At 39.4% G+C, this 15,362-nt stretch overlaps 1 protein-coding gene across 1 annotated transcript in view; it reads left to right on the top strand.

Annotated features, from left to right (window-relative positions):
- Positions 1 to 613: 613 nt before the first annotated feature.
- The window catches only part of MYOM1 (myomesin 1), a 73,687-nt gene continuing 58,938 nt past the window's right edge, over positions 614 to 15,362 (top strand). The window contains exons 1-3 of the mRNA XM_050321659.1: positions 614 to 1,041; positions 10,402 to 10,539; positions 14,729 to 14,939. Of these exons, the coding sequence (XP_050177616.1) occupies positions 614 to 1,041; positions 10,402 to 10,539; positions 14,729 to 14,939 (777 nt within the window). The remainder of the gene's footprint in view (positions 1,042 to 10,401; positions 10,540 to 14,728; positions 14,940 to 15,362) is intronic.

Below are 15,362 nucleotides of genomic sequence, written 5' to 3'. Positions count from 1 at the left end.
GACATCCTTCTCAACCTTAATGTTGTTATTCATTGTTAAAATACTAAATGGAATATTGAATTGAATCTGAAAATTGGATTAAAAGATTAATGAAATGTTCACATATTTTTATTTCAGCCTACGTAACCTTGTTGGAATTGCTCATGGCTTTTAAAATAATTTATTACTCTATTATCTCTATTGTAATTGAACAAAATTATTTACCCTATCTCTGAAGAAGCCAGGCACATAAAGTTTCATTAGTTTGCAGTAATGAGTGGAGAAATTTAGCACGTAAAACTTGAATAGTTGGCAGTAACAGGGAGGCCAACTACAAACAAAGGGACACCTTAGTGCAAAGGTTTCTGGTCATGATGGATGACATATAAGCATCTTGAAACTTAAATATGAATCTATCTGGAAGTTGGTAACATCATAAAAAGATAACCTTGAATTCACTGCAGTTGGTTTTTTTAAGTTCTGTGTTAGTTTGTGTGAAGTCATGTATTCTTTGTATGTTAACTCAGGAGTTTCCTTGACAATACTTCTCATGTTTGATCTGTTCTTTTTCAGACACCATCCAGTTTATTTACATTCAGAAGTGTGCAGTGAGAAGCAAAATTAGGAGGCACCCATGATGTCTTTACCTTTCTACCAAAGACACCACGAGCACTACGACCGTGCGTACCGCCACAAAGCGCTGTCATCCACCATAAGCCAGTACCAAAAGGAAACAAAGAGCCAAGCTGCTGTCTATGCTCAAGGATCCACAGCTTATACCAGGGGCTCTGCAGCCCATCGCCATGCCTCTGCAGCAGGCTTCAGCCTCGATTCCTCAGCAGCCTACAGTCACGGCTCCTCAGCCTACGACCTGGAGTCGGCAGCCTACAGCTATGGATCCACGGCCTATGATCACTCTGCTGCACAAAGCAAAAGATCTGCTGCCTACAGTCTCGACTCTGAATCCCTCAGCAGGAGCTCAGCTGCCTACAGCCATGCATCTGAATCCATCAACAAGTTGGCTGCAGCCTACAGGCTGGGATCTGAAGCCTACAGTTCAGGGTAAGTAGATCCATCTTTGAAACAACATTCCCGTACAAAAATTTCCAACCAACTCCCATTGAAATCAATGGCAAAACTCTACTCCTCTTCCACATAAATTGTCTCTGTAGCTCGATGTTAATCCTGGTGTGGTTTCTTTCACTTGGCTTTGGCAATGGCAAGGACTGTGGTCAGCTTAGTTTGTTGGACTAATTCATGTATGATGGTTGGACTGGCAAAATAAGAGCACTGGCAATGTGGGTGCAGCTGAATAATGACATATTCATGTTCCAAAATATTTAGGCATGAGCCACCTCTCCTTCCAATTTGTTTAGCCATATTAGGACAGCTGAATTTAATATGAAGAGTTGAGATAGCTTTTGGATTGAAGCTGTCTCTTACCTGACCAGGATGGAGCAGTAAAAGGACTCAAAGCTGTTCATTAAAGTTTGAGCTGACCTGCCCATATATCATTAATTGTTCTTTGCCCTAATGCTTTCACTAAAAGTGAAACTTTTAGTGCTGCTGACTGATTCAAGAAATTGAAATTTGCACACTGTATATTGGTTGAGGAAGACTATTTCCAAAGTAGGAATACCCTGAAGTGTCCATCTTGCATGAGAAGAGCAGCTGTGCTTAGCTGCCATGTTTTTCTGTTTATTTAAGATAATAAATATTGCTTAAGAAATTACATTAGCAGAATATTTTTGATATAGTAGCCTCAAATTATTTGTATGCATTTATCTCAGAGATTTACAGAAATTAAGTGAGTATTAAAGTAAGATTAGAGCAGCTGTTAGCAACAAAGGAAATGATCAACAAATTACAGCCCAAAACATCTGCTTGCTGTTATATTAATATAACATTTAGAGTAATGTTAGAAGAACTGATCAATACTTGTCAACCAGAAAATTTTAATTTTGAAAACTGAGTGTCCTCCAAGGATTGTGGAATTTTGGCCAAAACCACTGAGGGAAAATCCATCTGTACCATAGTAAACAATACCTTGTGATTACAGCTTTCACTTGGCTTTCAGGAAGTTTAGGGTAAAACCTCTGATTGCCGGGGCTTGTTCAGGACTTTGAACCTCAGGCTGTTACAGCTCAGGTGAATGACTTTACCTGACTCCTCACTACAAGGAAGACAGTGAGTTGCTGGAGTGTGTCCAAAGAAGGGCAACAGAGCTGGTGAAGGGTCTGTAGCACAAGTCTTATAAGGAGCAGCGGAGGGAGCTGGGGTTGTTTAGCCTGGAGGAAAGGAGTCTCAGGAGAGACCTTATCACTCTCTACAACTATCTGAAAGGAGGTTGTAGCCCAGTGGTAGCTGGTCTCTTCTCCTAGGTAACAAGAGAGAGGACACGAGGAAATAGCCTCAAGTTGCAGTAGGGGAGGTTTAGATTAGATATTAGGAAACATTTCTTCACTGAAAGGGTGGTCAGGCATTGGAACAGGCTGCCCAGGGAAGTAGTGGAATCATCATCCTTGGAAATGTTCAAAAACCACGTGGAGCTGGCACTTAGGGTCATGGTTTAGTGGTGTGTTTGGCAATGCTAGGTTAATGATTGGACTTGATGATCTTAGAGTCTTAATGATTCTATGATTCTACAGCTGTCTCAGGATGGGTAATATCCAGTCTTTGCTGTTGAAACAATTTCACTTGTACAGGTAATTAACCACTGAGTGAAGCAGTGAGAACCTTATTTATAGTCTGCTGGTGAAGGGAAGCAAACTGGAGGTGCAGGGACTGAGGATTATGCTTCCAAAGAGAGTTCAGTAGGGCAAGAGATCCCAAATTTCTACAGTGATGCAGCTGTGCCTGTGCTCTGTTGCTGGCCCTGACCCAAAGCCTCCTTCTTCTTACAGAAAAGATTCCCATAAAAAAAAGGAACATTACTTGAAGTTGTAAAAAATTATTATTAAAAAAAGCTGTTTCTCAGTCCCAGTTACAAGCACTTCAGTTGTCATATGAGTGTCTTCTGAAACCTGTATATTTTTAATAAGAAGAACTCTAATGTCAGCAAAGTAATATTAAAAGAAGTAAAATTGTTTAATTGGGAGAGAATTTACAACATTTCCAGGTTTCCCTAGGTTTTGTTCAAGATAATAATAGCTTTTGTTTTAAAATAGTATATTTGCATATATAGTACTCTGTAGTACAAGACTTGCCAATAGTTTGATATACTATCTTGGTAATCAGAGATAAGAATGTCACAGCTGTAACTTTTTTTTTCTGTGGTCCTGTCATTGTGTTGGAGGCTTGAGAAATTCAATGCTGCTGTGTAAGACAAGGGCTCTGGAGATTAGACACATGCAATTCAAATCTCTCTTGTACAAAACTTAATTAACACATGAGAGAATATTTTTTCTGAATGAAAACCTCAATATTCAATATAGTTTTATGGTTAATATCACCTCTATGTTGATATTTACTTTGTCTTTGCAGCCCATTTTTCTGTAATTTGCAAGAGGTAAAGTGGAACAAACAATGTGACTCTACAGTTAAATGTAGTGCCAATTTGAAGTAACTCTTTCCAAGTTTGTGCTGTCTTCCCCAGATGGCCCAAAACACTTTGAGAGGTAACCTGGAAACGAAAGGTGTTACCAAAATAAATTGGGCAAATCAAAAACTTTTGGTTTTCACCTCTATGAAAGTAATGGTGTAGGAAAAAAACAAACTAACAAACAATTAAAAGGAAAAGAGCCTTCAAATTTTTTCAATTTTTAAAAAGTAGAAAGGGCCTTTAATTTAAATGCTGTATCTAAATGACCTCAAGTGATGGTTGTTTGGAACAGGAAAGGACACGTGAATCCAAATCCAGGCAAAATTTTTCAGCTAACAATTGATTATTGCATATCACTAGATAGTAATGTCAAATGTACACTTATGTGTAATGGATATAGTTTTGTGGATAAACACCAACAAGCCCAACAGGAAAATTCAAATACTAAGCTTTCATTCAGGTCACTTCTTATTTTTATCTAAAGTAGTCTCTGCTATACTTCAGTCTTTTTGCAAAACCAAAGTCTCATCCTTTTCTTTAGTCACTGTACAGAAGAGTATTCTTGGAGCAACAGTGCTGACATATGAGGATTTTGTCACAGGGAAAATAGTGGAGAAGGACTAGGGACTAGGTAACCTGCAAGACCTTGACCTGGACCCTGGACAATTCTCTGAGGTTGACGTCTCACTTGAGTGAAAAACATGCCCAGAGCATGGACATAGACAGCTTGATGGAACCACAGCTTGCTTTCTAGTGAGGACAAAAAAAATCTCTGTGTGCAAGAAGACTCTCCTTCCCCACATCTCAAGTCTTCTTCACACCATGACAGCTTGAAGAAGTAAAAGGAGGAAAATGATAACTGGCAAAATCAAGAGCAAGTATGGAAGCTTGCAGCTTTGCTGGTTACAGTTTGCAGAAGCTGCAAAACCCTGGGCTCCTATAAGAAAGTCTCACTGTGTAAAGGCTGCCCCTTCACATCCAGCCCTCCCCACCAGCTCCCAGGGCTGTTTGTAGCCACATACTGCGCCTTTGGCCTCCGTAGAGGCAGGAGAAGGGGGTTGTGTTGCTTCTCCTGAGGCGTGGGCAGCATCTATGCAGGTGAGGGGTGGCAGATCTCTCCCTTAATCCAATGTTGTGGCCATCCATCTTCTTCCTTACCCAGTCCTCAGGGGATGCCAGCATGGACAGGTTGGCTCCTGTGGGAAAACCTTCTTCCAAAGGAACACTCCATCCTCCATGTGTTTCTGAGAAGCTTTGTGCCAGGTCTGCCAAAGCTGCTTATAGCACTACAGGCCGGTCAAATGGAATTGTTGGATTAAACTCATTGACTTCTTTTTTGGAAGCTCAGTCATTTGCCTCTGCTCAATCTTTCAGTGCTTTTCCATGTCTAGCAGTATCAGAAAATCCCATTTTGTCACAGACAGATTATCTACCACCAAAAGGGCCAACCACTTGCTTAGAGGGAAAACAGAAGTTACTGGTGTGGCTCAGACATTTGCATATTTTTTGCAGGTCAAGCCAAATAGCAAAGAAGGTGTGGTGTAATCCAGGTAAACCAACCAGAGGAGAGATATCATACTAACTTACAATTAATTAGACTGCCAGACAGTGAGAGTAAAGTTCTTGTGAGCAATATTGTAACCAGGATCATGACAGGGCTGAGTAAATAATAAATACACTTGCAGAAACATGAGAGGACCATGATCTTGGCACTGCTCATCCTTTGGTTTATTATAGGTGAGGGTTAGGAAGGTGGCTTCCAGACGTCATAGCCAAGCATGGAATTTATTTTAATGAGACCTGCTATGTGGAAACAATTCCTCCTTCAAATAAAATTGTTGTGGAAGCTGTGTTAGGGAACAGCATGATTATTGCCAGAAATATTACCTGGTCTTGTGACACACCTGTCACCACCTTAAAATTAATACAGTCATCAGAGTGCACCTCTCATTTTTAGAGGCTGCCTTTAAAGAGCTCTTCTCAGAAAATTCTATTTTTTTTTCTTTCCTGTAACTAGGTTTTCCAATCCACTATCTCCTCTTTAAAGGGAGTAAATTAAAACACAGAGTATTAGGAAAGAAGTGTCTGCTAGAAAGAAAGCCTGGAAAATGCCTCTTGGCTGATGAACCTCATCCAGCAGGTGCAGCTGGTGCAGACATTGTGTATGCCACCATCCCTTTCTGCTGTTGGAATAAAGTGAAAGAGAGATGTAACGAAAGCATGGTGAGGTCATGATTTTGTAGTGGTGTAAAAGAACTTACAGGTGCCTTTTCATGCAGGAGTGAAATAACTAAGGAGTAGGGTGTTGTGGCCTGCTCCCAGAACATGCTCTGGCAGCATTCTGGCAGCGAACTTCTACATTTGCTGGGTGCAGACTCTCTTTGTGCAGCGTGGGAATCCTGTCTCTTCAAGCACAGAAGCAAGGACAGTGATAACATAATCTCTGTCTGAGAATAAGAAATCAAAACAAAACATCTCTTTGGGGGTTTCAGAAGCCCTGTGTAATGTTGTTGTCTTTAGTTCCTCTGTTGGACTAGGGGGGAAAAGCTAATAGCATCTGTTTTTTGCATTTCTGCCTGTGACTTTAGCATTTACAACTCAGTGACTCTACTGAGAAAGTAGAAAAATGCTGGCGTTGATATTTTAACATGCTGAAAAATACCAAGAAATGAGGACCACCAACCTTGATAAGGCAGTACAGATAGTACCTGACCTGGAAAAAAACATACATATGCTAGCTGGGCATATCAAATGAGGCTGAAAGATGTTAAAAGGTCATGGTACTGTTCCTCCCTGTGAAACTAGAGAGCACTGATACTCTGCTCCTTCTCCTCCAGGGAGATTCTGTTCCACATATCAGGTAAAAGGTTGGAACATTTTAAAATAAAGGGCAAGATTTTAGAATCTGGTTCAAGAAAGCAGAGTCCTCCTTTGGGCCACCTAAATAATAGTTGTAGAGAGGGTTTGGGTTTTGTGTTGTACAGTAGGAAATAGTAATAACACGAAAGGTAAACAGGGAAATAGATCTCCCGATAGAACTGTGTTACTCTGTTTTCCCATCCAAAGAGCTCCATTTGAATATGCATTTCTACTAGACTTCCTATAGCTCTACCTGATCAGAAACAAATGACAGGATTTGGAAAGGAGAAACATTTTCTGCTGCTTCAAATTTATTTATTTCAGCTCTTGGCTTATGCAGTGCAATTCTAAAGATAATTTTAAAGTGACTTTGGATATCTCTCTGAAAACACCAGCTGGGTGCTCTGGTGTGGTCATGGAGCAATTAGAAATTTAGGAACAGCTGTAAAAGAAAGCAAAAGTAAAACAGAAAGCATATTGTGCCAGTGTGTTAATCCAAGGTATACTGGTAGTTGAAACACCAGGTGCAGTTTTGATCATCTCATCTCAAAACATACAGTCTGAAACTGGAAAGGATCAGATATCTGTAAAGAGGATAGGGGAAGATGTGGAATAATTTCTACTGGGGGAAGGTAAGACGCTGGGGCTTTTACCTTGGGAAGAAGGTGGATATGTGCAAGTGATGTGAATGGGTGATGCAATCGATGTGCAGAGAGTGAAGAAAGAACAATTTTTCACCCAGCACAGTGTGTAAGCACAGAAGAGATTATAAAGTGGCAGATAAAAACAGGTTCAAAAGAAAGTGCCATTTTAATATATAAAATTGTAAGCTCATTGTTGCAGCCAGGATGCAACCTATGGCTCAGGATGTCCCTAGGTCTTTACTTGAAACCAAGAGGATTAATCAAGGGATTTTATTCTCCATAAACTTTCTTTTTACCCGTTCTTGACCAGGAACAGAAAACTGGTCTAAAAGCGCCACTAGCAATATTCAATGGAACACTTCTCAGGAGTGTCTTCCTTAGTCCAGATCAACTTTCTGGAAGAGCAAATGACTGAGGAAAATTGATTGGAGTGTTGTGTTATCAGTCGGAGAATAGCAGATGATTAGAGGATCCACATGGATCCATCATTCAGCTCACAGTTATCATATGCACTTTGGATAGCTGAGTGCTCTCTCTTCTGTGCCATTCCAAAGTATTGCTCTTAGAAGACAGCACAACAACTCATGCTTCATTTGCCTTTTCCAGGGAAAGAAAAAGAGAGGAAAAGACAACTAGAAAGGTACTTTTCTATTCCTGAGAATATACACACAAGAACTGACCAAGGGATCGATCCCACAACATGAAGGATCCAGGAGTAATAACCTAGAAAATAATCAGATGGCTGCAGCAAAACATTTGGAGTGCTTAAGCAAAAAATACAACTGTCAAACAAACAGAGCTTCTAGGAATTTATTCTTTCCTTTTCAAATAATTTTAGAGTGTTGTAAGTGAAAGATAGGAAATCCCCACTATCATATAGGAAAGACATCAACATAATGCCTAGCAGGGAGCGATGGGAATTTCTATGCATGCTCCCCATTAATTCCCTACATGAGTGCATAATCTGGACTGTAAATGAAAACTAAACAGCCAGCAAGGCCAAATTCTCCTTTAGGAACAAAGTGCTAGTCTGGATTTAACAATGCTGTAAATGCCTAAGCTGAAAGTTTTACAACGTTTTTCAACTACTTTTATGAAAATAGAAAACTTCTGGACATTTTGACTGGAGTTCAAGTAGTACTATTCTCCTTCTTGATCTAGAAACAACCAGGAATCAAGTAACCTTCCAACAGGTCCAGCCTAAAGCCCTGAGGAAATCTGATGGTAGTCAGTGTCAAAATTCCAGGCTTGTCCCATTTTAAAATAGGTCAGGAATAAAAGTCACCTGCAAGGTAAAGAACTGCAGCTCCTTAAAGATGATAGTTCAATTATGAAAAGTAATGAAAGTAGTTTGCCTTTGATGTTTCACATCACTTATTTGATGATGAGTTCTCCCATTCCATTTGTGGTTTGCCCTAGTGATTGTACCACATCATTGTCCAACCAGGAGTGAGGCCATTGCATATCCTGCTTCACAATAACCTTTTTATATTGTACTCTGTCTGGACTGTGCCCGAGTGTTTTCTGCATGGATTTCTGTCCCTAGAGCTGGATCCGCCTCTCTTGGATCCCCTTCCACCAGTGGGTGGTGTCAGACCCCACAGCAGCTCTCTACTATGGACATGATCTGTGCCTTGGCTGACCCAAGGGTGCCTAACATGGCAAACCTTTGGCCCCAGTCCTGTAGTGTGTACCCTCACTGGCTGTGCTTTTCTTTACATGGAAACCAGGATACAGGGAGAGAAGGAAGGAAGGACAATCAGTGTGTGGTTGCTTTTACCCCCTGTATCAAGCATTTTTTGACAGTGGGGAGCACAGAGGAGAGGGGAGATGGGAACTAAGAGAAAGGAAAGGAAACTCTTCCTGACAGTGCTGGAAGTGGCAGGGCAAAAAGATGAGGGCTGGAGCGCAGATGTGAGAGGGAGTGTGATGCTGAGGCAAGGAACTGGATGGAGAAGGATAAAAAATTACATTAGGAAAGATATTAAAAGAACTAGAGAATGGGAGACTGATTTAGCAAGGACTGTGTAGGGAGAAAACTCAGTTTGAGCAAAGGGACGGGCACAAAGAAACAAAGGAAAAAAGATGGGAGAATGAAACTGGATCAGTGTGATCTCACCCACAGTCTCAATGGATAGATTATTACTACATATTTTGGAAATTAAGCACTCTTATTGTGTTGGAGACACCTCTGAAGCTTGGTACTTTTGCAGGGATACAGCCTAAAGAAAACATTAGCCCAAGGATATAATATCCGTAATACTACATTATGCATGTGTAACATTCTCAGGGGCCCAGTGCTAGCATGAGTTTTGATTATATGTGTACAGCGTGCTGTGTAAGATATCCAGGGTATGGGAGGAATATTATCCCTGATAGTGGTACATGGCTGGGACAAAGAGCCTTGCTGAGAAACTCTGTGCCTTAATTCTTCTCCTGTATGTGCACATATAAGTGGTGAGCTTATACTGTGTAGCCAAATGTCCAGGCCATCAATGTGGTGATGTTGCAACAGAGATGAATAAACACTTTAGGGATTTATAAAAGGCTGTCAACTAATTAGCATATTCCATAGATAGGGGAGTTAGATATGTGTTGACTTGGGAAAGGAGAATGAAAGTGTTTGGAGCATTGCTAACACAAGTTGCAACCATGTTAAAAATGAACCTAAAATGATTGCCTCAAATATGCTTCACAGTCTTCAGAATCCCTCCCAGGCTATGTAGGAGGGGCAGCCTTCCCTCTGGTTTGCTCTTTTTCCTTTCCACTCATTCTCCATTTATCTGTGCTATGTTAAATGGTGCTACCTCGCTCAGCTCTTCCCTTCTGCTGGATTGGAGTGGTATGGGAGAGCAGTGGAAATGGCAACACTGGTAACTGAACAGTGCTCTGCCTTACAGTTTCTGTAGAGAAACTTAAATGCATGATTACTTTGGATATATTTGCACACCACTGTTTTGTTTCAGAACCAGACAATTTCAGGACTGTAAATTTTGGAAAAGTAGAGGTTATGAGTTCAGATGTGTAATCCTTCAAAAGTACTCAGTGGTCTCAGTGACTTCAGGACCTATCAAAACTGGGTATATGAACTCTCCAAGTCCCAAACAAAGAGCTACTAAATGTACATTTAATGAGGTATATTGTTTATTCTCTCTATTAGATTTAATATTAAGGGGTGTCAGTGGTATGTTTGTAATGATGAATTTGTCAAAAGTACATTTGGTTATGTGTTTAGTAACTCTGAAGCTATGGCTATAAAAAATGATGGATTTTTACTTATAAAACAAGACAACAATACATTTTAGTACTTTAATTGTATTTTGGAGTGCTTCTTAACAGCTTTTTTTCCTGAATTCAACAAAATAATTTTTATTTCAGACTGAAAAACTCCAATTTAATGATTGAAGATCAATCCTATAAGATGAGTCCCAAAGCAAAGAGAGCAAAACAGAATTTGATATCCGAGGACAAAGAGAATGAAGCCATGGACTACTCAGTGCCCATATTCACAGGACGGTATGTTCATTTTCATTTTTTTGTATTTTATTTCTGACATTTTATTAACAAATTATAAAATAACAAATCCTTTAATCTCTTTTTGCACTCATGGGTCTCATGGTGAGAGTTTGCACTTCACGTGAATGATAAAAACACAAAGAGAAGTCAACTGACTGGCAGAAAATCAGACATTGATTTTCAGATCAGACATTCAAATCAGACATTCAAACAGGACAAATGAACCTATGTGTCAGAACTGTGTTTTGAACTTGTCAGGACCACTTTCTATGAAATGAAAATATAATTATAACCCTGCTTATTAGGAACTTGGCAAGCATGTTGTCCACATTATTTAGCTTATTCTTTTGTTTTGAAGACTTGTTCTGTAATCAAGTGTCTCTTACCAAGCATTAAACATAGAAACAATGAAACAATGTGCTAATGTCTTGTCCTGGCACAGGGAAAACCTGGAATGAAACCAAACACTCTTTCAAATCCATTGTAATGATTCATACTGATCTCAAGTATTGGTGGTATTTATTGTATGGTTACTACTGATGTAATACATCTTACTGCAGCAGTGTTCTCAGTAAAGCTGAATGTGAACTTTATGTGGAAGCCAGAACAGACATGAGCAAGGAGGCTTCACTGCCCTTTTTGGGGTATGGCATAGTGATTTTAGTAGGTATGTCCAGCAGTTCCAGCATAGTCACTTGTTCAGAGTAATACATACTGGGGCGTGGTGTGGAAAACTGGTTCCTACTTAGAGGCCAGGAGAAAAATTTTTTTACTATCTGCAGTCGAACAGAAACCTCCCTACGACTTGTCTTTCCTCTGCACAACAGCATTTTTCTTGGAACACTTTCAAGTTGGTTCCATCAGCCAGTGCTTTTCTGTCTGCTGCTTAGTCAACACCCAATGGCACTTTTGCATTGTATCCAAACTTGTGGTTTCATGTGAAACTGAGTTCCAGCTTGTCAGTGGAAGATATTATTGCTCTGGCCTTCTGAGCATTTATGATGCTTTTGTGATGAGACTAGCAGTTTTGGTTTTATTAACTCCCTCCCACTATCTCAGAGTAATTTTTTCCTCACCCCTTGTATATTCCTGTATTAGATTCACTGTTCTTTGATCCAACCAACACTGAGAAACACACTGTTGCCTTTTGAAAAAATTGCTTTGGAGTTTCTTCCATATCTTTTGTGACAGAAACACATAACTAGTTATATGATAGTCTAAACAAAACGTACAATAACATATTCTCAAGGCTTCTCACTACTTTTGCATGTCACCCAGTGTTTATACTTATGTGGTAGTAGTTTACTCATCTGCCTCCCATGACTCAAGCACAAATATCCTCCCTTTTTATTGTATCTTGAGCCTACAAAGGTAAAACTTATAGTGTTGGACAATAGTTGAAGAACATGAATTTTAATTAGTACTTTGTTTTTTTACAGGCCCCTGTGGTCTTAACGCATCATGTTAACATCTTAACAAATCTTAAGAAATACTTTTATTTTATTTTAAATTTTTTTAAATGTATATGGTAATATCTAACTCAATGGGATAGTGAGTAACTTCATTTATTTGTGTCTGTGCAATAGTTTGGTATCCTACATTAAAAGATACTGTCAGATTCTTATATAATTGTTACTATTCTTCTTTTTGCTGTTGTTGGTATCAATCTTACTTTTTGTACATGGCAATTCAGAAAGCTGTCTATGCTTTTCTGCCACTGAAATGACCCAAAAAGTTTGTTTGACTCTTTTTTTTTTTTTTTTTAATGTTAAAAAGGGATTGTTAGGGTGCCCAACTCAACATGGCATGAATTGGTATCTGGTTTAGGCTTTTTTCTGTTGTCATCATGCTCATGACTGCATGCCAAGACTGCGGAAGTTGCATGCCACATTCCTGTCAGATATTTATTCTTGTTTGAAAGATAACAGCTGAAGGCCGTTGAACCATGTGCATGTTATATGTCATTCCCAAATTCCCCCGTGAAATTGATGTGTTGTTTCCCATGGGCAGATAGCTGTTAAAAAGGAATAGTTATTTATAAAGGTCGGCTCTCTGTGGCTTCATTGGAGCTCTTGCCCATCCCGCTGGATGACCTTCAGCGATGTGTCACCATTTCCATTATTTAGTTCTATTTCGGAACCTTCACGTTCTGCTGTAAAAAACTCCTTTGCTCAGACTATTCACTTTTACAACTGTTCCTCTTAAACACTTGGGCTAATCCTTGCAAAACAAAATTATGGACAGCCAGGCAGCATTCTAGACAATAAAACACTCAGAGCTTGATTTAATGCCATAGATGCTGAAGATACTGAGTGTGGTTTGTGGAACTGTTTGCAACCACTAATAAATCCATGCCAAAGGACTGTAAGATGGCAAATACCCTTAAAATTATATTTTATGTGTGCCACAAAATGGGAGTTTGATCTTGTTGTGTCTGTTTAAAAAGTGTTTTCTACTGAAACCCCTGAGACATGATTGCTGAATCAATTCTTACATGGCGACATGTGCTGTCTTAGTGCATTCGTCATTTTAGGAAGCATGTTTCTCTTTGATCTGGGAAGATTATAACAGGAAGAAATTATTAGAAAATCTAAGTATTTAATACTGTTGATCAAAAACACCTGGGAACCACATCTGCAGATGGATGAGTCCTGTATTAGTCTGATAAAATTCATCAGCTCTCAGAAGCTGTTCAATGCCTTGAGGAACAAGTCCATGCTGTGAACTTGCTGAGGCCTTAATTACTGTAATTAAGGAGGAAATAATAACAGTTTGCCTTTGAAGAAAAATGCCATGGGTTAGTTTAAACTGAATGTAGATAGGTATATTCATATTCATTAAATTGATTTTTTAAAATTGTTTTTAAAGTCGTTTAAAATTGTTAAAATTTTGGCCATATATATCTGCAGCTTCAGATGATATTTATGGGGGCAGCTGGTGTGTCTACATGAAGGGAATCTATAAGTTCACTGATTCTTTAAGGATCATCTTCTTAAAGCAGCCCAAAACACAGGAAGCTGAGCTTGACATAGGTCTAAGCTCTATGCTGTTAAGTAAGGCTTTTAGTCTTTTAAGCAAATTTTAAATGTAATTAAGTTTACAGTAAATTCCACTACTTGGTTATCTTGCATCACACCAAACTGACTTCATAGCTAAGGGGCTGGACAGTTAATTGTGAGCTTAAATCCAAATTTTCTTGAGTATTGAGATGTGCTATCAAATGCATAATATCAGCAATCTAAAAGAAAACAGAAAAAAAGTCATTCTTCCTAATATAGAAGCTTTGTAGTAGTAGTAAGCATTTTATGATAAAATAGAGAAGCTATGCTTGAGTGCATTCTGGAAACAGAGGCTGCTGTTTCTACAATGCTTGCAAGCTGGCACTTACTAAGAACTAAAACAGAACCTGTTTTCAGTGTACCATCTAATGTCACCTTAAAACAACTAAATTCAGCTGAAGGATATTAATACTTTTTCTTAAGTCAAGGAAGTCTCATTGTATATGCACTACTAGAGCAGCTATAATATCCTAACAATGTCACAACAATACGTCTGTGACGGTACATCCACATATGAGCGGGGAAACAGGATTGGACCTGTTGAGAATAACTGTTGTGTCTCACCCCTGTAGAAAGTCTGAAGAGGAGGCTTCAAGAAAATCCTTAATCACCTTCTTGAAAGCATTACAAGATTGAATTTTCTACAAACAAGGAGAACTTTTTGCTATATACAGTAGCGTGGGGTTTTTGTATAAACGACAAGTGAGGACATTGTTACACAGCTTCACTTGTCTCCTGCCCCTTTGGTAGTGTCGTTCTGAATGCTGCAGCCATTAAGTCAATAACTGAAGATTTGTAGGTGTGCCTTACCCTACTCTTTATGGTGATAGAGATATAAAAACACAGCAGGATAATGGTTAAACTGAAAATGTGTGTGATACAGTTATAGTGTGTGTGACATAGTTATAGAGAGTGGTGCTGAAAATGGCCATGTCTTTAGACAGTGGAATACTCAGTCTTTTTACACAACCCTTCCATGTTTCTGCTTTGAATACATATGAGACTGTAGTAGCAGAAATATGTTATGAAAGAGTGTTGGCCACTGCAGGTGGCTAATTTGATAGAAAGTATAAATGGAATATGTTCTCAGCATTTTCTAATGGGATTCTGTTTTTTAAAAATTCTTTCAGAGAAGTGAATATCAGTGGGATCACAGACACCGAGGAAGAGAGAATTAAAGAAAGTGCTGCGTATGTTGCCAAGAGGAACCTCTTTGCCACAGGTGAAGGAGTTAGTGTCAGCAAGGTGGCCAAGTCAACTTCTGAAGAGGAGCATCATGAAAAAAAATCAAGGAAAGTAGCGATCCGGGAGTCTGCTGAACGTGTGGCCATGAAAAAAACGGTAAAAGAGTAGAAATGAACACCTAGGCTTGTAAACAGTGTGGGTCTTTTTTGTTTGGTGTTTGTAAAGTGCCTAGCACACCAGGGCCTGCTTTAGTCCATGGGCAATCGCAATAACAGTAGTAAAAACCCCCGAGTATTTTCAATGGAAATCTTTTGAATTCCTTACAAGTCTTGTCATCCAAGTGTCAGATGGATAAGGAAGGAGACACTGTGCCTGAGGCAGGCACCAGGCACACTTCTGTTGTGCTGGGAGAAAAGGACAAAGTGGAGGACCAGGGTGTGCTTTTGGTCATGCCCACACCTGGTTAAATGGCACAGCCTCATTCACTCAGATGATGAGGTAGCTGCTGGGCAGAGAATAAAGCTGTCAATATATGTATCTTGCCCATAAGTAGGTGGATGGGTAATTTCTGAACTTTAC

This window comes from Myiozetetes cayanensis, unplaced genomic scaffold (assembly GCF_022539395.1).
Source record: "Myiozetetes cayanensis isolate MyiCay16 unplaced genomic scaffold, myiCay2020 scf1, whole genome shotgun sequence".
NCBI classification, from domain to species: Eukaryota; Metazoa; Chordata; class Aves; order Passeriformes; family Tyrannidae; genus Myiozetetes; species Myiozetetes cayanensis.
Note: the sequence above shows the minus strand (reverse complement) of the source record. Positions and strands in the feature narration are given on the sequence as shown.